The 22,911-nt window shown below is 38.9% G+C and overlaps 1 protein-coding gene across 1 annotated transcript in view; it reads right to left on the bottom strand.

Annotated features, from left to right (window-relative positions):
• The window catches only part of anpeplb (alanyl aminopeptidase, membrane like b), a 24,932-nt gene extending 2,716 nt beyond the window's left edge, over positions 1-22,216 (bottom strand). The window contains exons 1-19 of the mRNA XM_088416679.1: positions 21,609-22,216; positions 20,014-20,156; positions 19,725-19,855; positions 19,220-19,340; positions 17,041-17,195; positions 15,390-15,503; positions 14,980-15,123; positions 14,822-14,887; positions 11,573-11,638; positions 11,318-11,466; positions 10,084-10,163; positions 9,700-9,830; positions 9,335-9,390; positions 9,083-9,230; positions 8,767-8,858; positions 6,569-6,685; positions 4,104-4,271; positions 2,515-2,655; positions 66-129 (exon numbers count right to left, since the gene is read on the bottom strand). Coding sequence (XP_088272805.1) covers positions 66-129; positions 2,515-2,655; positions 4,104-4,271; positions 6,569-6,685; positions 8,767-8,858; positions 9,083-9,230; positions 9,335-9,390; positions 9,700-9,830; positions 10,084-10,163; positions 11,318-11,466; positions 11,573-11,638; positions 14,822-14,887; positions 14,980-15,123; positions 15,390-15,503; positions 17,041-17,195; positions 19,220-19,340; positions 19,725-19,855; positions 20,014-20,156; positions 21,609-22,216 — 2,694 coding nt within the window. The remainder of the gene's footprint in view (positions 1-65; positions 130-2,514; positions 2,656-4,103; positions 4,272-6,568; positions 6,686-8,766; positions 8,859-9,082; positions 9,231-9,334; positions 9,391-9,699; positions 9,831-10,083; positions 10,164-11,317; positions 11,467-11,572; positions 11,639-14,821; positions 14,888-14,979; positions 15,124-15,389; positions 15,504-17,040; positions 17,196-19,219; positions 19,341-19,724; positions 19,856-20,013; positions 20,157-21,608) is intronic.
• Between the last annotated feature and the right edge of the window lie 695 nt (positions 22,217-22,911).

Raw genomic sequence — 22,911 nt, forward strand, 5'->3', positions numbered from 1 at the left:
AGTGACTCATCTTGGATCCATGTGTCATGATAGGTTTTTTTGACATCTCTACTAAAGATAATTACCTGCTCCAATTCAAATTGAGTTGAGAACCTTCCAGTCACTCCCTCGATCAGCTTGGCTCCATTGCTGTTGACATAAAAAAATAAATAAATGTAATCTTGAATATATTTGTTCTGAAAGATAAAAAAAATGTAACAACATAACAAACGTACCGGTAGCACTTGAAGAACGTTCATTTTGTCTATAGTTTAAAATCAGCTTATGTTTTCCTCATTATCAAACAGTGACAAGACTTTAAAACTTTAAAATTCAAAAATAAAAACTTTAAAATCTTAAAATTTCTAAGAGGTCTTACATGTCATGTTTTCGCATTATCTTTCACCTTCAGAGTGACGGTGAAAGATAACGTCGGAGCATGTCAGGTAAAACCTCTTAGAAATTTTAAGATTTTAAAGTTTTTATTTTTGAATGTTAAAGTTTTTATGTCTTGTCACTGAAAAGAGGAAAACAACATACTGCTAGCATTATTAGGATCACACTTACATTACATACATTTGAACAGAAATAAATGTCACTACCAGCACCAGTGGCCTTTATGGAGAAGGTGCTCAAGATAAGCACTGATTACAAATGATGACCTTTGTATTAGAGGACAACAAATTTCAACAAGCCTCTGTGGATCATTTTATGGCACGTGTTTGTCATAAGAACTGCGCCCTTAAGGGGCCAACGTAAATGGCCAAGTATGCAAGACTAAACTTGTTCACCTATGAGAGTCTCTGACCAAAAGATGAACTCAGAGACAGATTTGCAGGTATGCACCTGCATTAACAGATCACTTTTATGAATCAACATATGAATGAGAAATGTGCTTCCACTTTTTCAGAGTTCTACTTTTGTTTTGCTACAACTTTAAGAAAAAGTGACAATTAATTACAGACCCAAGTCACAACACTGCCATTTCTTTGCAATAGAATTTACAAACTTATTAAGTTGTTTATTTCTTGTTTGCCTGTGTTTGTCGTGGTCCAGCGCCATTCCATCCTCTAACACAGAGGTTCCCAAGCGCTGGTCCGCGGCTCGGTGCTTGTCCGTGGCCTAACAGGTACAGGGCTGCATGGGCCGCACCCGAAATAATGAACTTGTCATGGCCTGTAAGAGTTGGCTAGTGTTTGTGCTGTTTTGCCTCCCTCTTCAGGCGTCTCTTGTGTATCATCGGAAATTCATCTTGTTTTTAAAGCTAGACTGACTTTATCGTAGGAATTGCCATGAACATGCCAGAGTGTCCTATTCCCTGCACTGATTGTACAATGCTACAATGCTGATGTGTTGTCAAATCTCTATTTTACATGTATGTCTGTTTTAAACACTGCTGTGATCTAACACATTTTGCCTAAGACAAATTTCCCCCTGGGGACAATAGAGTTCATCTTAATCTTTTCAGTAGTTGATCTAATATCAATTATTTCCAAGCTGTATTACGGTAGATTTAGACCTTGTCTACACGTAACCGGCTTATTTAAACACTCATAGTCTTCCTCTCGTCACTGTTGTTTTCTTATTTAAAGATATCATGTCAATATGAATCCAGTGCAGTGCGGTTTCATTTACTTACAAGCATGCCAATTCGCTAGGCGGCAGTAGTGTCGCCAAATTCTGTCCAGTCAGAAAGAACTTCCGCCTCTTGAACGTGTCCAATCACAAAGAACTTCTACCTCGGACGTCTTTGGTGGGAAAAAGAGTAGCCCGATGACGCAAATCTCCAGTTTAAGCTTGTTACACGCAACCGCAAAACTGGAGGCTTGAGCAAATCTCAACTTTGGCCAGAGGTTTTGAAAGATTCGGTTTTGATGAAAGAAAAAACCCGCCACGTATAGCAAATAGGGCAAAACGGAGACATTTACTGCCAGTTTGCTAGAACTTGTCTACATGTAGACAAGGCCTTAATCACATGAAACCTCCGGCTGAGGGGACAATGATGACGTAAACTGAACAACACTCCACTGTAGTTTCTGTGCTTACAGCCACTTCGCGGCTCCCAGTGTTCTCGTAACATCCACTTGCTGAGTTGTGTTTTGATTTTCTTTTATGCAACATGCGTGTTTGTTTGTACATTTCATGTTGTATAACCATTTAGTTTGTGTCGAAACAGTGTATTATAATTATTATAATTGTACTATATGTTTTTGTATTGTTTCAGTTTTACAAAATATAACCTTAAGAGGTTGAAGATATATTATTTTTATATTGAAGACATTTTATGTATTAAGAGGAAAGACCCATATATTCGCCATTTGCCCCCCTTCGATGACACAATTGTCGTGTTGACATGTCGTGCCCCCCCTCCAGTCGTCCATTGCCAACGACAAAATTGTTAATTGTTGATTGGTCCACAATAAAAATCTCTAGTGTTGACCAGTCCATGGTGATAAAGTGATAAAGAGGTCGGGGACCCCTGCTCCAACACACATCACAACAACAGATATATTTAACAATGAAACATGAACCAACCCCTGACTGACGTAATCCCAGTGTGCTTGAATAAAATTCCAGGCCAATCCATGTCCTGCCACATTTGCAGCGATGTAGTTAATAGTGGAGGCAACATCCGTTAGTCGTATCTTCTCAGGGTCCAAAGTGTACTCCAAGTATCTGCAAAACAACCAAGAATCTCTTTAGCTCATCTTTGAGTTTGTAATTTACATTACCTGAAGGTGTGGCCATATTAAACAAGACATTATGTGATTATGGTGACATGGTGGAAGACTGGTTAAGACGTCCACTTGACCGTTCTGGTGTTTGCATGTTTTCCTTGTGCTCGTGTGGGTTTTCCCCGGAAACTCTAGTTTCCACCTACGTTCCAAAAACATGAAGGTAGTTGTTTTAGACACTCTAAATTGTCCTTAGGTGTTTGTGAGTGCAAATGGTTATTCATCTTTCTGTACCCAGCGATTGGCCAGGAACCAATTCATTTCAGGGTATATCCCGCCTACTGCCCGAAGACAGCTGGAATAGGCCCCAGAGTGCCCAAGTACCCTGAATGGATGAATGAATGGAAGGATGGATGGATGGATGGATGGATGGATGGATGGATGGATCACAGTGATCTAAGCGGTTAATGGGGACTGGAAACCCACGATAAGTGAAAAACGGTGAAGTAGCGCCTGGATGACAAGTCCTGCCCTCTTTGCTCGATGGTCGCATCGGGAGCCATTTACATGTCTTGCAGGACACTCGACAATGTTTTTAGGAAGGAAATGAGCACTCCTACAAGACACGTGATTGGCTCTCGGCATGACCATCGACCAATGAGGGCAGAAGGTGTAATCTACTCCCTCCCCAACTCCCACTTGTAAGACAAATTCTCAATCATAAAACACACTCTTTTGGATAGGCACAAGGGAGAGGAGGAAAGAGCTAACCGGAGCGTTGTAAATCTCTTACGTAAATTTCTTTTGTAATAAATTGGAATTTCAAGTGTAAACTCTCATTGTTAACGTGTTTGGTCATCAACAGATTTCACTTTAATTAGCCTTCTGGGCGCCGCTAATATAACTGCGTCTCTCTGTGAAACTATAGCCCGTGCATAAGATGGGAACGGGAAGGGAGAACAGTACTACTGTACAGTGATCCCTCACTTTTCACGGTTAATAGGGACAGGGACCCCCCCGCGATAAGTGACATTTCTTAACTAGATTTCTTTTGTAATAAATAGGAATTTCAACTGTGATTTTATCATGTTTTCTACAGCGTTCACTTTAATCAGACTTCCTGGCGCTGGCTCATATGACAGACACAGCTCTCTGTGAGACCACAAACACATTAACTTACATTTCTTGTATAAGGTTTAATAATTTAAGATTTAAGTAAATATGTGTACTGCAGTAGTGGGATGCCCAAGAAGTCTCCATGGCAAGTGCATTAATAGTTATCTTGTCTGTCTGGCACGCAGGAAACCTTCACAGCATGTCTCTCTGCAATATAGCACCCCCCCCCCCCCCCCCACCCCCACCCCCCCCCCACACACACACACGCACACCCCACCCCCATCTGAAATTAAAATGAAACATTATCAGGATTGAATGTTACTGTAGTGTCACCTGCTTAGAAGCCAGATCTTCTTGGTGCATGACAGTGCTTTACGAAGCTGGTCTTTCTCTGAAGTTTTACTGGAGGCCTGGAACTTATTCCATGCAAACTCCCACTCTTTTTTCCCGCCAGCAGCCACAGCTTGGCAGTAGATGACTGATCGCAAGTTAGGGTGAATGCTGACACACACACGATTACACAACCAAAACAATCACAAATTTTAGCATGCATTGTCTCATTTCTTCAGTAGATGTACAGTGAAAGTGATATCGGGATCTAAATTTTTTAATTTCCAAGAAAGGGAGGGACAGAGACAGAAAAAACCCATATGCATCCTGTGCAAGTATGAATACATTTGATTGACAGCAAACTGACTATAAAAACTGTTCAAGAGAGGGATTGAGAATTTAAAAAAAAAAAATGCTTGTACCCCCCCACCACCCTCCAATTTTTTTTTTTTTTTTTTTTGGGGGGGGGGGGGGGGGGGGGTGAAGACAACCTGCAAGTCGGGTTTTTTAGCCAGAAACCTGAAGTCAAATCAGCATTTTGCAGGCCACGTAAAATAATGTGGTGGGCCAGATCTGAGAGAACAAAACCCGTTGAGAAATCTGGAAATTACGGTCTGGAAAAATATGGAACCCTCAACCCATTCTCAACCAATTCATACAGTAATGGGCAGCTGCCATTTAATGTCTTGCCAAAGAACACTGCCACAGCAGGCAGTCAGAGTGGAGAGACTATGGCTGTGACCAACTCTGGTGGCTCTTTTTGGGCTACTCTAATATCGGGTCAGTGAAATCGGGCCAAAAACTTGACTATGTCAGCAGGGTCAACATTAAACCCCTGTTAACATCGTCAAGTTTTTTTTTTTTTTTTTCTAATTATCATGGGTGACAGGAATGTTGACCGATTAAATATTAGTCCAAACCCTGGAAGTACAGTAAGTATCTTTGGCTATGTGCTGTCCAATACGATGCACTTAATAAATTGTACTCTCACTTATCACAGTAAGTATTTTATCACAGTATACCGTCCCTATGGAAACACTGATTAGCATTGAAAGATAATCATGTAACTAACAGTGGTAAATGACTAAGCAATAGCACACAGGAGACAAAGTGACAGGATTGAACTTTGGCTTTGATCATGTTTTTGATAAAACCATAACTTAATACAAATTAAAATGAATTACATTTGGCTAAGCAACTCTGATGAGCACATTCTGCGTTGTATTGTTCATAGATTGCTCTCCATTTTCCACAAAAACATATCAAGCTATTCACATTTGGACTCTTCTAATAACTAAAGCTACTTTCCTGACCACATTCATGTCACCTCAATGGCCAGGTCTCTCCCTAAGTTGATGTGACATCACACCCCTATGGCCTGGCCAGGTCTCTCTCGCTCTCTCTTGATGGCTAATCTTTCTGGAACGATGACTTCTACGGATATATATATATATATATATATATATATATATATATATATATATATATATATATATATATATATATGCACAACACACACAGTAGACCCCCTGGTTACAGCGTCCCTGGCTTACGTTTTTTCATGTTACGATGTTGAATACCCATTTTGCGACAAAAACAACTGTCATGAACCTAAGGGGTTGGCTGTATTTCTGTTGCCGTCAAACTGCCTCCCTGCAATGCGTCACTACAATGCTGGTCTGCTATTGGTTGGCGTCTCCTCATGAAGATGGTGGTGCCTCACTTGTTTCAAAATGGCAGAATAGTAAAGCTTTTTTCTATCGCGGGTAGTTACAAAACCGTATTTATAGTGCATTTTACTGCTTAATTCTAAGTTGAAAGGGTTAGCCATGGGTCCCAAGATTGCCAGTGATGTTAAAGAGAGAAGCAAGAAGATGATTTATATGGAAACTATGCTGGAAATACCACTTATTAGGGAATATGGGCAAGCACCACTCAAAGGTAAATAAATCCTTTCTATATTTTTCTATTTATGATGTTTTCTGATTGTATACATGTATATTATATATACGAAGCACTTACTATACTATTTTGGTACCAATTTTTAATATGTACATACAATTTTGATGTTTTTACCCGGGGTTCTAGACGCATTATCTATTTTACGTAGGTTTGGCTTGCCCGTCATGCGATGAATTCGCCTTACAGCCCCACTGTGTGTATGTATATACGTGTGTGTGTGTATATATATATATATATATATATATATATATATATATATATATATATATATATATATATATATATATAATAGATAGATCTGGCCACTGCTAATAATGGAGTGTCCTCATGTTCTCCAAACTTGAACGTGGACTAATACGTGCTGAGCCATTACTGAAGACTAAAACCACACAAGAATAACAATTTACATCATTAAGACCACCACATTGTTCCAATATTTAAATCAATTAAAGCAAACAAATGGGTTGTTTCTTTAAAACATTTTACTTAGCCAGCTGTGTCCATACCTGTTGGTGTTGTTATCCTTGCTATTCATCCAGTCAGCAAACATCTCTGAAGCTCTACTGATGCATTTTTGGAGTCCATTGGAACAAGCCACATCAATGGCTAAAATCTGGTTGTGCCTTAAAATGGAACCTGGTGTTATTTCTTTTGTAAAGTGATCCGTAAACCTTGACTGGCAAGAAAATACGGCCAGTGATTTGCCGGGTTGTTGCCCAGTATGGGCAAAGTTGTCATGGTATAACAATGCGTATGCGGGACAGTTTTGGATTGTTTAGCATTCATACACAGGTCACAGTCAAGTCACATTCATTTGGAAAGTTGAACGACCTCACAAAAAAAAAGTTGGAATTGAGCATTCAGCCCTGTAGTGTGAAACTAGACTTTCATCATGCCTTTGCCGTAATGACCCAAACGGCAAAGGAGTTCATGGAGAAAAAACAGAAAGGTTTCAGATTAGAAAAGTCCATTTGTAGACTTAAACCCATTGGTCTGTAGATCATAAACCTTATTGGCTAAAGAGGAGACTAAAAAGTGTAACGACCCCAAAACAAAAGACTCGACGAAAACCATACGGAAATCCTAAAAAAGCATTACAAAAGAAGAATCCAGTGGTTTGGAAGTTTCCACAAGGCTTGATTTCAAGCAAGGAATTTTCCACTACTCTACATTCAGCCATCCTATTTCTGTACCAAGGATTAGCTATATCCTATCCCAGAACATGCTAACAACACAGCAGGGCCTCGACTTTGAGGCAGACATGTGGTGGTGCTTTACAGCAGTGCTTCTCAAAGTGAGGCCTGTGGACTTCCGGGTGTCTGTGGCCTAACTGCAGGGGGGCCGTGAAATAATTGGAGTATTTTGGAACAGATTTAGTTGCTCTTTTAACAGTTACAGATTTGTGCCTTGTTTGGCTTAGGGTCCCTCAGAGAGTTCTGTTGGGGGTGCTTCGGGAGAACGGGGTACCACCGATGTCAGAGTTTGGTCCGTATTGCCAGCAGAAGGTCGAATCCGTTTCCAGTGGGGGTTGAACTCCACCAAGGCTGCCCTTTAACACCAATTCTGTTCATTACTTTTATGGACAGAATTCCAAGGAATAACCGAAGCATTATGGGAGTCCGGTTTGGGAGTCTCAGCATTGCATCTCTGCTATTTGCAGAGAATGTGGTGCTGTTGGCTTCTTCAGGCTGTGACCTCCAACTCTGACTGAAGCGGTTCACAGCCAAGTGTGAAGCGGCTGGGATGAAGATCAGCACCTCCAAATCTGAGACAATGGTCCTCAGGCAGAAAAGGGTGGAGTGCCCTCTCCGGGTCGGGGAAGAGATCCTGCCCCAAGTGGAGGAGTTCAAGTATCTTGGGGTTTTGTTCATGAGTGAGGGTAGGATGGAATGTGAGATCGACAGGCGGCTCGGTGCACCGTCTGCTGTATGCGGACTCTGTACCGGTCTCTCGTGTTGAAGAGAGAGGGCAGAGCCGAAGGGCAACCTCTCTATTTACCGGTCGAAATGCATTCATGCCCTCATCGATGGTCACAAACTGTGGTTCATGACCGAAAGAACAAGATCCCGGATACAAGCGGCCGAAATGAGTTTCCTCCACAGGGTGTCCAGGCTCTCCCTTAGGTATAGGGTGAGTATATTGGTCCTCCAGGATGGACTCAGTGTCGAGCCGCTGCTCCTCCGCATTGAGAGGAGCCTGTTGAGGTGGTTTGGGCATCTGGTTAGGATACCTCCCCACACCTTGGGCTCCCCCATCGTAGCTGGATGAAGTGGCCGGGGAGAGGGAAGTCTGGGCATCCCTGCTGAGGTTGCTGCCCCTGCGACCCAACCCCGGATAAGCGTAAGAAAATTAATGAATGAATGAACGGATGGATACTCAAAATGGATTCCAAGGTCTGATGGGCACAATTAGCTCTTGCTCAATCTGCATGTTATGCTTGCTGGAGTTTTGTCCCAGTGCTCCAATTCTTTTCTTCCTCCTCAGGTTTCCTTGTTTCTTGGGTTAATATGCCCATTGGCATGTGATTGCTTGCTACCAGTTTGTAACAAACCAAATTTAAGATAATCTGCGATAGGCTAAAGAATAATACCATGGGTATGATTTAGTATACATTGTATATAATATACTTGCTAAAGTGCATGAAATACATCAAAGTAATTTAAAATACAAGCACATCAAAGCAATGGAAAAATTTGTTGCTTACTGTAAGGAATGATCCACTGGAATTTCATTGAAGTTGTTTGTGAAGTTGCTGGTGTCGCTGTACAAGTTTTCAACTTGAGCTCTAAGATAGGCCTGAAGGGAAACAGTGTTGTGAAATGCATGAATCCATCCATTGATTGTTTCTTAAGCACATTTCTACATAAAGTATGATTTTACAAACAACGTTTATTTTAATGTCCTTGATAAAAAAAAAAAGCAATCACAAAGTCAATAGACCCTCAAAAATGTGACAAATTGCACAGTTATGTATGATTTTTAAATGGTTAACTTGCTCATAATAGCGTAATGGAACATGCCTGCAATGGTCCGTACACCTCGGAGCGATCAAACATGAGGACCAAGTACTCAAGATTCCCAACTGCAGAGTTCCAGGGGATGTAAGCTTTCTCAAAGCGAAGGAACCCAGTAAAATTTAGAGCCAGAGTCACATTGACAATTCCAGCCCTGAAAGAAAAGTTTTAGCAACGTGAGTGATCACGGTGATATTCATTAGTATTGATCTACAGAAAATCAATTGCGTAAATGCTCAGATAAAAAGAAAACAATACCTCGCCAAATGAAATGCATCATCAATGAGCTGCCCTCTGTTCATCACAGGAATGCGCTAGATAGCAAAAAACAAGATTAGACAGATTGTGAAAAACACTGTGTACAGTATGTAAATTGGCCGGTTGCTATGGTCTGACGCTTTGTTCAAGGGGTTTCCAGCCAACCCTCCATGCAGTTTTAATGGTCTGCTTACAAAAAAAAACAAAACAAAAAAAACACGTTTCACTAAACACCTACTTATAGTACTAATAGTGAGCCTTCTATCCTATGCTCAAAACAGTGAAAAAACACAATCAAATGATCAAATACAACAAGAGGGATAGTATTTCTATTACTTTATTTGCCCGTTTGGCTTAGTACTTACATCTGTGTTTGATTCCAGCTGAATGAGTAGTTTTTTCCAATTTTCTGGGTTGTAATTGACCCGGTAATATCCAGTACAATTGACATTTGCAAGGATCCACTCTCCATACTTAGAACTGAATGGGTCTTTAACTGCTCCAAAGGAAATATTGGTTAATGGTGTATGTAAATAAAAATAATAGCAAATCAGTACCAAATCAGGCTATAGTGGAAAAAGGCTACAGCCTGGGACAAGGCCAAGCTGCAGGGGGAGAATCGATCAGGAGAGAAGGTGATCGGGTGAATAGGGGAAAAGATATAGTGAATATGCCACATTCGATCACTGGCTGCTAAAAAGGGGTATGTAATCAAATCTAAAATGTGTAACAAGTTGCTATTCTCCTACCTGCTCTTTTGTCCTTCAGCCAGGTTAGAGCAGGTCCTGATGTATTTGACATCACTCGAATTGGAATATCCCACAAAAGACTGAACAGTCAAAATAACAGACAGTAATCAGGGTTTGTCTTTCCAGGTAATAATATGAGTCATCTGAACTAGGGGCGCTCATGACATAATTTGCAGATAAACCAAAGGAACTATATTTCTACCGTATTTCTAAATGTGCAAGTCGACCTCGTGCTTAAGTCGACCCCCCTCCTTTTTTTTTTTCTTCAATTTGGGTGAATTGTACAAAAACGTGTGTATAAGTCTACCGCTGACTTTAGTGGTTACACATATCGTATGTGTTATTAAATGGTGTGTGTTATTAAAATGACCAAATTCTGATACTTTTAGACACATTTCTTCCTCGTATATTGAATAACATAATATTGTGGTAATGGGGGGAGGGGGTGGAGCGGAAACAATACAAGTGCCTGGCAATGTATGCACGCATGTAGACGCAAATGCCGAAACTAATGTTTCAACAATAAAACAATTTGAAGTTTCAATGCTTTATTTTTTGATACAGCTGAATAAGAATTTGTCGAAAAGCCCTAAAAGTCGTCATCACCATTTGACATGTCAAATAGTTCCTCCCATTTAAATCCTGGGCGTCCTCTCCTTACTGCTTGTCATTTGCACAAACGTCTTTGTTACTCTTCAGTGGGTAGTCATCTTGTGATTAGTCCAATTTTCAAGACCATGTCAAAGTGTCCTTGAGCAAGACATTGAACCCCCAGTTCCTCCTGGTGCTGCATCATCAGTAGGTGAATGACTAGTTAGTGTAAAGCGCTTTGAGTACCCAAGGTAGAAAAACGCTTTATAAATTAAAGTCCATTTACCATTACCTTCTTTACACAAATGACGCCCATGGATTTATAGGTGTATACTGTATATATGTATGTATATATAATCATTTTAAGCTTTGTAAATGACATATTACTTATTTCACATTCAAATTAATGTTATTTTAAGTACAGACGGAGAGAAGATTGGTCTAGTTTTGAGTTATACGGGTTGGGAAAAAAAAAAAACTTGACTTGTACATGGGGAAACACGGTAAGTGAATCACTTAATAGCATACAGTACGGCAAGTAGCAAATCAGCTGCCCCTTGAGATGGCTAAAACTTGTGATTTTGCTTGTTGATTTCCAGTTTATTGGAAACCATACATTTGAAAAATGTGAAACACAACATACCTCGAGTCTAAAGAACTGTTGAAAAGAAAGTGTTTCTGGTCGATCTGGCCACTTGTGGTGTTGATGGTAATGAGAGGAAATCCATTTTGATTGGTCCATGTGTTCATCACTTTGGCTACATTAGTGTGACCCCCATCATCAACAACAGCCTGCATGTGTGACACTTAACAATGTATGAGATGCTTCTCTTTTGTGTAGACTTGCTAATATGTACATGAAAAACTTTTTGGGTTCTGTTTGATTTCATGACCTTACCTTTTGGATGTAGTACCAAAGGTCATCTTGGTCAGTGTTTCCATATTTAAAGGTACTGAGGTACATCTGGAAGGATTAAAAAGGGAAAGAAACGGGTAAGGCTTCCTTCAGTGTTTTCATCTGGGTTGTTGTACATTACAACAGGAAAGGGAAGATGAAAAAAAAAGAAATCTCTGCCAGCAGCAGCAGAAGAATATTTTTGTTTTGTTTTCCTCTTCAGGTGGAAATATTTCCAGAAGTAACTTTTTATTTGAGGTATGACAGGTTGTCAGATGAGAATGAAGGTAATGAAAGAATAGAAATGTCAACACAAACCTCCAGATGTGCTCAGGTAACATTAGTTGACCACCAATTGACCCCTTATATTGGTCACAGTGGCCATTTTTGGCTGATAGTCTAAACTGGCCAAGAACGACCTTTAATTAGGCGCACGTTTTCTTCTTTGAGTCCTAAACAGACATGATTTTCAGGATTTTAGAGAAATTTAGGGGTGTCTAGGAGTATTTAGGATATTTATTTATTCAGGTATTTAGGGGTAATTTAAGCAATGGCTGTTGTGGACGCTTTTGACCGTTTAGACTATTGGCGAAAAGTGGTCGCTGTGCCCAGTAAAAAGGATTAAAGAAGAGCAGAAATAAAGCTAACACAGTAAAGCAAACAACAAGGGCTCGTCAATGTTGTTGTACATGTAAAACGCAGAGGATAGTGAGAAACGCAATTTCCATTCCTTTGTATGTTAAGCACATATGAAGAAATTGACAATAAACTTGACTTTGACAATTTAGTATGTCCAGTACACCTGCCATGCATGTTTGTTGCTGACAGGGATTTGACTGTGCAAAAGCAATATCTGTAGAGAAAATGAGCACTTTGACAGTCTTGCAAACGTTTTGTATACAGTATATGAATTTGAATTCATACCTTACAACAGCGGTCCCCAACATTTATATCACTACGGAACGGTCAACGCTTTAGATTTAAATTGCGGACCCGGTGTGTGTGTAATATCACCACGGACTGGGGGGGTGCTGCTGCTGCTGGCTGCTCTGAAAACCACATCATCCTTCTCACTATGTATGTAATATCAAAAGCGCCTAGAAGCAGCACCAAAAAAACAAAGATCAAGCACAAACGTATGAACTGTTAAAGTAAATCTTTTCCAGAGCAATATTTCAGGTGCAGCCCACGTGGCCCGGAACCAGATGATCAACGGAGCGGTACAGGTCCAAGGGCCCGTGGTTGGGGACCACTGCCTTACACCATCCCAGACTTTTACATGCAAAAGAATTTATGTCACACAGACCTTCTCAAATAGTAGGGCAGGCACAAGGTGATGCCAGGGAGGGGAGGCTTTTTTTTTTTTTGTCATGTGAAGTGTATTTGCAATAACATAAAGATTTTTTTTTATTATTTAGGCACTATGATGCAGTCTGTATGTTTTTTTTCCTGTTTTAGACTAACATTTTACCTGTATAAACGGTATAAAAAAGTAGTTAAGAGTTAATGTAAAAAAGGATAAGGTTTTAGGTATACTAATACAATTTTGATAAATAATGTTATTTACTGGCACAACGAGTGGGGGGGGGGGTGCAAAAGGCTTTAAAAACGCACTCACAATCACAACCCTGTCACATTGCTTCCCAGAAGTCAGTTAACATGGGCATATACAAATTGAGCAGCAGATTGAGTTGAGCCCTCATCTAGGCACTCAGTTAGCCCCACAGGATTTACTTTTGTGCAACTTAAACCAGGTCAGTGAATGGTCAATTGCACAAGTGTCAAACTCAAAAATACCAAAATAACAAACTTGCAAGTTGTCTTCAACTTAAAATTTGGGAGGAAAAAAAAAAAAGAATAACAACCTTTTTTTGTTCCCAACTTTCTCTTTTGAACAGTTTTTACCAGCCTTTCATCTCAAAACTAGGTAAGTGTGCAACAAACACACTCAAAATTTATTATAGTACAGTTAACAGTATTAAGGGGAGTACAGCTTATTTTTTCAGTTGTTAGTTCTATAGTTTATTCCATTTCATAATGGCAGCAGATTTTAGTTCACCTTAAATCAAAGGTGTCAAACTCAAGGGCCGGGGGCCAGATCCGGCCCACAACATCATTTTATGTGGCCCGCAAAATGGTGATTTGACTTCAAATTTCTGGCTAAAATGCCGAACTTGCGAGTTGTCTTCAACTGTTAAAAGTTTTGGGGGGAAAAACCCCAACAATTTTTAGTTCCCAATCTCTCGTTTGAACAGTTTTTACTGACCTCTGATTTCAAAACTAGCTAAGTGTGTGACAAACGTAAAAAATTATTTGACTTTACAGTTAGTGCGGTGCTCTGACAGAAACCCAAACAACAAAGTGGTCCGCGATAAAAATGAGTTTGACACCCTTGGTTTCGTGCAGTGGTTCTCAACCTTTTTTCAGTGATGTACCCCTTGTGAAATATCTTTTCAATCAAGTACCCCTTAACAAGTGCAAAGCGTTTTTGGGTGAACAAAAAAAGACTTAAAACATGCCATCAGTGTCTGTTTTATTAAACTTTTAACTCTTTCCAATTTCATTTCATAGAAGAAATCTGTTATCAAATGAAATAAATATTAATAAATATTTTTCCACAAAAAAATATCAACGTAAAGTGTCTGACCTGTTCTCACAAAGAAATATCTATAATATTTGTTCCCAGAAAAATATTAAATATAAAGCATCCTCTTTTGCAATTACAGTAGAGATCTGTTCACAAAAACAGATCATTAACTTAATTATCAATATATATTTTTCCACAAAAAATAATCAACATAAAGTGTCAGAACTGTTTTCAAAATTAAGTTATTATAAATTAATATTTGTCCACAGAAAAAGATTAAAATTTAGGAATCAGAGATGTGTTCACAAAAATAAGTTGGGTTGAACCAGTCTAGTATGGAGGAGAATCTGGCTTTTACAATACTGTAATGAAATTGAATAACCTAGTGAATGTAAAATTTGTTTTATGAACTTATATTTTCCTGAAACAATTCATTCAATAATTATTTATAAAGGATTTTTGTATGTTTGTTTGTTTTATTTAAAATCTCGACTACCCCCTGAAGTTCTTTCACGCTTACTAGTATCCCCATTTGAGATTTTATTTGATTTTTTTGGTCAAGTTTGCGAGAGTAGAACTTATTTCTTACAATCAAACAGGTCACACCACAGACATAATTATGACACAATTAATGCTGATTCAAACAAGGGCATTTCAACACTTACTTTAATCCCTTTGTCGAAAACCCTTTGCTCCACAGCGTCTGCCAGCATTCTCAGCACAGCTGCTCCCTACATCATGAATAAACAAATCGTATGAATACTCATATCCAAAGTGCACTTATCGATAAAAGAAAACACAAGGTCTTTGTTTCATACGCTACCTTGTAGTAGGATATAGCATCAAACATCTCAATGATCCGTGAAGTGGACTGGACGTTGTTTGGTGGGACATTAAGAGGATTTGAAGAAGCTAATGCGTCCTGCTCAAGTGCTGCATGAAGATCACTCATGATGTTCATTTCTCTCTTGGGTAGAAAGACAAACATCACACAATAATGCCTCTACATTAGGCCAATAAAGAGACATCAACTTGTCAAATCAAAGATTTGTTTGTATAGCCTTTTTTTTCCAGAAATGCAACACAAAAATACAGATTAAATACGACAATAAAATGGCAAATATATCCCCTAACCCACCCCATTACTCTTGCAATGTTTGCTCAGTCCATTTGTACTCTCTAATATTTGGCAAAAGATGTATTTTAGTGTATGTGCAATACATTTCAGCTTACAACTCTAAATGAAGGTTCAACTTCGTCCAGTGCCAAAGTTGACAAGTAGGTGGCAAAGCCTTCATTTAGCCAAACTTGATTCCACCACCTCATTGTCACAAGATTTCCAAACCACTGAAAGCAAAAGGAGACAATCAGCATAAGAAAAAAGTCAGAAATATAGGAATGCAATGCGTGAACCGCTGCTGTATTTAATAATAGAACAACAACAACAAAAGGAGGACTGTTTACATATGTAAAGCCAGTTTTACGAATGAAAGCGGACCTGTAAGCATGTGACTTGAAACATCCCCGTCCGTAATCACATGGTTACAGGTTCACCAAAATGAAACAGAATGAACCTAGCTTACATGTGCAGTATTTGGACTGTCGAAGGCCCGGTACCCAAACACACAGATTGAGAACAAGTAAACTTATAGAAAGACCCAAGACCTATGACGTAAGATCGCTCTCAAAAAGACATGCGTGTTTAACAACTCGTACGACTCTAAATTTTGTTTGAAGTGTTTTCATATGAGGACAACTTAAAATTGTGTTAGTACGACTCAAAACTGCGGTGAGTTTTTGAGTGCAAGGTATTTTGAATACAACTGTTGTTTGCACGACTATGACCACACGAGACACGACTGCACGTCTTTGCATGAATCCCTCCTTTAGAAATGGAGATCTGATCCTTTGCATTCATGTATCTGGATATGCAATTTAAAATGATGTCGCACCAAGCTAACAGACAAAGTTAGTCGATCTGCGAGTCATCCGCTCTGCCATTAGTCACGCACACATATGTCTTTTTGACAGTGATTTTACCCCATATATCAAGAGTTGATAGTTTGTAATGTTAATGTCCAATTTATTCATAAATTATTGAATGAAATAGGACTGACCGGCTTTTGTCCGTAGCTTGCCAGCTAATGACTTGTGTTTCCAAATCCATATATTGTTTGAAAATCATTATTATGAATTATAAATTGGTATGTCCCAATATTTTTAAGAGGTTTACTGCCACATAACCACAACAACAGTTTAACCAAATCATATAAAACTCTTTATCTGTAGTTAGTTCATCTTTATTTCGCAATAACGTTCCACTTCAGCGTTCATGTGTGCAATTCAAAGGAAAGGGTTTTTCCAAATCAACTGCAGTGCTTGTTTCTGCCACCAGAGATCACTAGGTTTTACAGAAGCTTGCCAAAATGATGAAATTGGCCCTAAATGACCACCAATGGCCCATAAAAGCGTCATTTGAACATAACTCAAAATGTGCATATATTATCCTTGTGATTGAAGACTGATGAGCTATTGAAAGCTCCTCTTTGGCGTTCCGTTTGCATTCAATTCAGTCATTTTTTTTGGACTGACTTTGCCTGCTAGCTTGGCATGACGTCGTCTTATTTTGCATATCTAGATCCAGATTCATGCAAATGCGTGAAATCGTGTCTCGCAAAAGTCGTACTCGTACGAATGCTGAAACACGCATACTGTAGGTCTTTTTGACAAGCGATCTTACTCCATAAAACGAGAGTCAAAGCAAACCTTCAAACCTTCAGCTATGAGCTATCCAGCTAACCAGAATGAACCATACTGATTGGTCAGATTTGGTGTGTAAATGTGTTTTGTTCAGAAGTGTTGAAAGACAGTTGTTGTAACTAACCTGGTGTGCCAGTTCATGTGCAATCAGGTAAGAGATTGTTTCCTTGTGCAACTGGGATGACACTCCCTTTTCGTACAGCAAGACTCCCTCATCGTATGTGATCAGTCCCCAGTTTTCCATCGCTACAGCAGATAAATCTGGCAGTGCAATTTGATCTAAGGGAAGGATTGCGCACATTCACAAGTATGAGAAATTTGTCAAGAAAAAAAGACAGAGAATATAGGGCGTGGGGGACACGTGATCGCAGTTTCAAATCTGTATTCTACACTCTTGACCAAATTAGCAACAATGCAGATTGTTCCCAAGGACCACAATTACTTTATTAGACTTGAGTTGACAATTTGATTTGAGGATCTTGGGCATAAAAGATAAAAGCACATTTCAATTTCAACTGTCACCAGTGGAATGCTACTCAGATGAAAATATTTTACTGTTAAATAGCCAGTAATAGAATCAGTGATTTGAGAATAGGCTTTCAGGACAAACAGTTTTTGTACAACATTCAGATAACTTCTGCCATTGCTCTTTCTCTATCACAAATAATTTGATGATGCCTTGGAAAAAGAAAAACAGAGGCAGGAGTCATTATTGGCTGCTAAGCCAGATAAAAATGTTTATAGCTTGATGGGTCATCAAGGTTACAGTATACACAATGTTTGGGCCCAATAAACAATGTGAGTCACACTCATAATCACTAACCATATCAGGAAACATTGTAGAGCTTGGCGATGTTGGTAAACGGATACCACCTCCTTATAATGACGCAGATAATACATACTAATTACTATCAATGTTGGGAGTAATGTATTACAAAAGTAATGAAATTACTATAATGCATTACTTTTTGCTCAAAGGAAGTAGTGTAACGCATTACACACACAAACAATAGTAATATTTTACTTGGTACCAATGAGAATAACGCAGTACATTACAATGCATTTTTAATCTGAAAGTGGCGTTTTTCCCCAAATTTGCCCAAAACACAGCGAGATTGTAGGATAAAAGTTCAGGGCAAAATGTTTATTCCGGTTATTAGTATCTACTACAGCAGCGATGAGTGTGGCTTCCTGTTATTCGTATCTACTACAGCAGAAATAAGTGCGACAGCAGCAGAAAACAGCTTGAATATGGACAATACATACACGAGATGAACATAAGCCCATTACAAGTTCGTAAGCGATAAAGACAAGAAGACTAGAATACCTAGGCGCACTTTTTTTCGCAACACCTAAAGAGCTGTCCTCTTTGTCAAATAGCACCAGTAATTTGTCAAGCCATTTAGAGCGGTGTAAAGAGCAAAAAGCAAAAAGAAGATACGCAGAGGACTGAGAATGGGGACAAAACAGGAAAAATTATGGTTCTCTCGCTCAGGGATGACACTTCCACCTCAAGAGGTGAGGAGACTCATGGCCGAGTATGTCGTGCATAGAAGATATGCTGCCACTTTCCACATTGGATTTGGCAGCATTTCACAAGGTAAGATAATGCTATTTTTCACTGTACAATTGCTTTAGTTTATAAATAGTTGTGGTTAATGCTATCAAGATGAAGCATACAAAAACTCATGTTAAACAGTACGTTAAACACAATAATGATGATTTAAGCTAGCTGCGAACCCCACCAAAACCATCTATTTTTGAAGCTTCAGTGCCTAACCTAGCCAACTGAACGTGAATTTGAATATTAACATTGAAATTGTGTAATGCACTGTTTCTGCCTAAAGCATGAACAATGCATCACTATGCTGTGAAGCTAAGTAATAAAGGGATTAAAATACCAAAAAAGATTTTGTATTAAGTCTTTTGAGGTTTACAATACAGATTAAATGATTTGTACTGTTTTTAGGCTTAAGCCAACCTTCCACTGGATATGTGATGAGCGTAATGAGCAAATTCATATTTTCAATTATTTTGGTGAGAGTAATCTAAAAGTAATGCAACAATACTGTGGTGCCTTACATTTCGAATAGAGTAATATTGGAATATAACTAATTACTTTGAAATGACAGGAGTAAGTAATAAATAATGCATTACAGCTTTGAAGTAACTTGCCCAACATCGATATCTATACAGTAGTAATTTATGCCATGGTGCATAAATTGCAAAGAGTTTAGTTTTGTGTTTTAGAAGACCTTTCATGAAAAGTATTTTATCCATTGATACGCTGAGTGAATTCTTACCAAGCTTTTTCAGATGGTATTTCATATCAAAGTATTCCTCATAGAACATGAGAATCTTTCCTGTAACATTTGCTGCATATTCAGTATGTCCAGCTTTAGTAGCCTCTGGCCGAGCAAATATCTACAAAGAGAAAAATCAGAGAGAGAAAAATCAGAGATTGCACATTGCATAAGTCTCGACTCATTTTATCCTGGCCTACGTTTACACACAGGGCAAAAGTGTTTGTGCCTCCCATTAAAGGTGACGGGTCAATAATTAAAAAAACAAAACAAAACAAAACTATATCTTAATATTTGAATTAATGATTGTGATCATCGATTCCCGCAACTGTACAGTGACTCTTGAGCACCTGTGGTTGTATTTCTTTAATAGAAGGGTGTCAATCATTTTGTCCACAACAGTTTGTGTCCATTAAAATCCCTAAACAAATTGTAGTTTAAAATGAAGAAAATGATTGTGCCGGCAAGAAAACACTGCATTATCTCAAAGTCAAAGCAACCATACCTGAATTTTCACACGGTCGTGAACCGATGGGATGGATGCTAATTCTGAAACTGTGAATGCCAACAAGTACGTGGACATTTTTGGAGTTGGATTAAAATGAGTGACTTCCCAGTCTTCTATGGAATCAGAGTCTGAAAGAAAGGAACATGGGTGGAAATTAGATTGTATGGGATGTATTGTATGTATTTATGTATATTGTATGTAAATATCTTCATTTTGCTTTGTCTCAAAACACGTTGACAACAGTACATGTACAGGAAATCCTTGTGTGTAAGTATGATGTATTCACCTTCAACAGCTTCATTTCCTAATGCATCCATGCTTTTTCTATGGAGGATTGTCACATCAAACACAGCTTTCATTTCCGGCTCATCAAAACATGGAAACACACTTCTGGCATCTGTTGGCTGCAGGTGTGTACTAGCAAGAAATCTATAGATAAAAAGTTCCAAATTTTTATCATCAAGTACATTTTAAGCGGGAGGTGGCAGTATGTCACATATGGTCACCGGTCAGCCTCTTGAAATCATCAACTTCATTGCATTTTGACAAAAAAAGTATACATTTTTGCCTCGTGATGGTCACCTCTGTCAGCTACATCACAGGTGTCAAACACAAGGCCAGGGGGCCAGATCTGGCCTGCCAGCTCATTTCATGTGCCCTGCGAAATGCTTACCATGACTTCAAGTTTTGGGCTTGAATGCCAAATTTGTATGATGTCAACTTTTAATAATACCCGAGAAGACAAAAAGCATTTTTGGTACCAATTCACTTTTGGAAGCCTTTTGCTGGCCTCTTGATTTAAAAATGAGGTAAATGCGGGACTATTATACTTGAATGTGACGCGTTTGCATGTCTAAACTACTTTGTATAATTGACATTGCACAGGTGTCAAACTCAAGGCCAAGGGGCAAGATCCAGACTACCCCATCATTTTATGATTTGACTTCATGTTTCTGGCTGAAAGACCAAACTTTTGAGTAGTCTTCAACATTTAAAAATTAAAAAAAAACAAAAAAAAAAACAATCATTTTCTTAATCCCAAGATCTCTTTGGAACAGTTTCTCCCAGGCCTCCGATTTCAAAATGAGGGAAGTGTGTGTGAATCAGTCATTCAGGCCCTCTGGCAGAGATTGGAACTTCAGTGCTGCCCACAATAAAAATGAGTTTGATATCCCTGAGCTACATTGTCAATACAGATCAGTTCTCGGCCTGAATTGGAATTGTTAATTCACATATCAGAATAAGTATTCGGTTCAGTTTTTTCTTCATTTTCAGGAAACAGAAAAGCTGAAAAATAAATTAGGCGGGTGCTCCGTCACAACATATATTGGATTAGTAAATAAATCATTTTCACTGATCATGCTGTTTTATGTTTTTGTTGTTGTTTACATTTGATCTTTGTGTTATCAGAATGATGATTTGAAAGTGTAAACACAGGCCGAGGTTTATAGAAAGAAAGTGTTGCTTTTTGTAATTGAAATTTCCTAATTATTGTGAGCAATCTCTAACATGATAAGTGTATTCCCATGAACAAATATCATGAAATATTGATCACGTCATTTGAGGAAATTTCAGATATGTGTATGACACCGGTAGTCTCAACTTCAAAAAGGTTGCGGGCCCCTGAACTTGATCAAACCAATTTGTCATTAAAATATAAACTGACTCTTTCATTAAGATGAGATAAGGCACTTTTATTACATTTTCATTCATGATTGCGTTTGTTTGAATCATCCAGTAAAAAAGCAAGTAACAAATTTAGACTGTCCATTTTACAGTATGCCAACAATCAAGTTGGATTTTGCATTTAAGTACCAGTTTACAAAAAAAACTTCACATGGGAGTGAAACAGATTTACAAATGAACATTTTTGTCACTTACCTCTTTGTATTTGTATTGTTATCTTCATAATGTGGAATTCCGTCATCATATGTGCTCATATACAACGCTTGAAAATTTTCTGATATGGCTCCCTTGAATTCCAGAAACAAGCTGTAGTTCATTCCAACCTCCAGAGTTTCTTTTAGCTGGATCTCTAGGAAATCGCTTCCATCTGTGTGATGCCTCATGCTAGATATCCCAATTGTACTTTTTGTATTTTCGTTTTCCACCCGTGGAGAATAAACACTCAAGTCTCGACTATGGAGGTAAATGCTCCGCGTGGTCTCAACACAACGAAAAAGTACAGACGAGTTACCGGTGAACAGCATATTCTGCTCGGGAGTGGTGACATTAACCTTCTCGACGATTCTGGAGTAGAGATGAAGATGAAGAAAAATTTTGTAGATTTCAGGTACAAGGTTAGTCGGCAACCGCATGACTGGCGGTGGTCCCATAGTGGTTGTCGGGTAAGTCGGGCGTGGTGTCGGATTCATTTTGTCGATCTGAATTCTGTATAGAATAGTCATAGTGAGAATGCTGCCAATGACAGACACGGTCAGGACGCCAAAAGCAGCCGCAAAAGCCTTGGATGTCGAAGTCTTCGGCATGGTGGCTGCGGTACCAGTTTGTTCGGCAGATCTCTGTACTTGAATAACTCGGATCTTCAAAAACTTATCTGGAGCCGGGGACCCACCCTCCAATAAATAGGGCTTGGCCCTACCATCCCAAGTCTCTGTTTGGATTAAGCATTAACCTGGACATTACGTAGGGAGCAAAGACTAAGTGATTCAGGGTTGTAAAATATCCGTCATTGACAGTGTTCAAACATCTGCAGGTGGTTACTGTGATTCAGGCCCACTATCAGTATTGGATTGTAAAACTTTAAAGACGAGATACAAAATCTGTTTTTGTATTTTAATCCCTAGCTTCACAGCATACTTTATGCTTGAGACAGAAACAGTGTGTTCCACAATTTCAATGTTAATATTCAAATTCAACTTCAGTCGTGAGGGACAGACATTTAAAAAAATAGATGGTTTCGATGCGGCAAACGCTAGCAGCTTGTCTACGTCATTGTTATTGTGTGTAACTTAGTTTAATATGAGCTTTTGTAATGCATTACAGAAATTACATTACTTTTGTAGCGCATTACTCCCAGGACTGTTCTTAACATCAAAGAAAATTGAGCTGTTCAAGTATTTTTTTGTTTCCTGATATCGTTCCGATCACATTTACAAGCCATGAGACACAAAAGTGCTTCAACAGAACTGAGTTCTCCTTGTCCAAAGGTAAATGATACTGC

Source organism: Hippichthys cyanospilos, chromosome 6 (genome assembly GCF_059441005.1).
Source record: "Hippichthys cyanospilos isolate Australia breed blue-spotted pipefish chromosome 6, RoL_Hcya_1.0, whole genome shotgun sequence".
Classification (NCBI taxonomy): domain Eukaryota; kingdom Metazoa; phylum Chordata; class Actinopteri; order Syngnathiformes; family Syngnathidae; genus Hippichthys; species Hippichthys cyanospilos.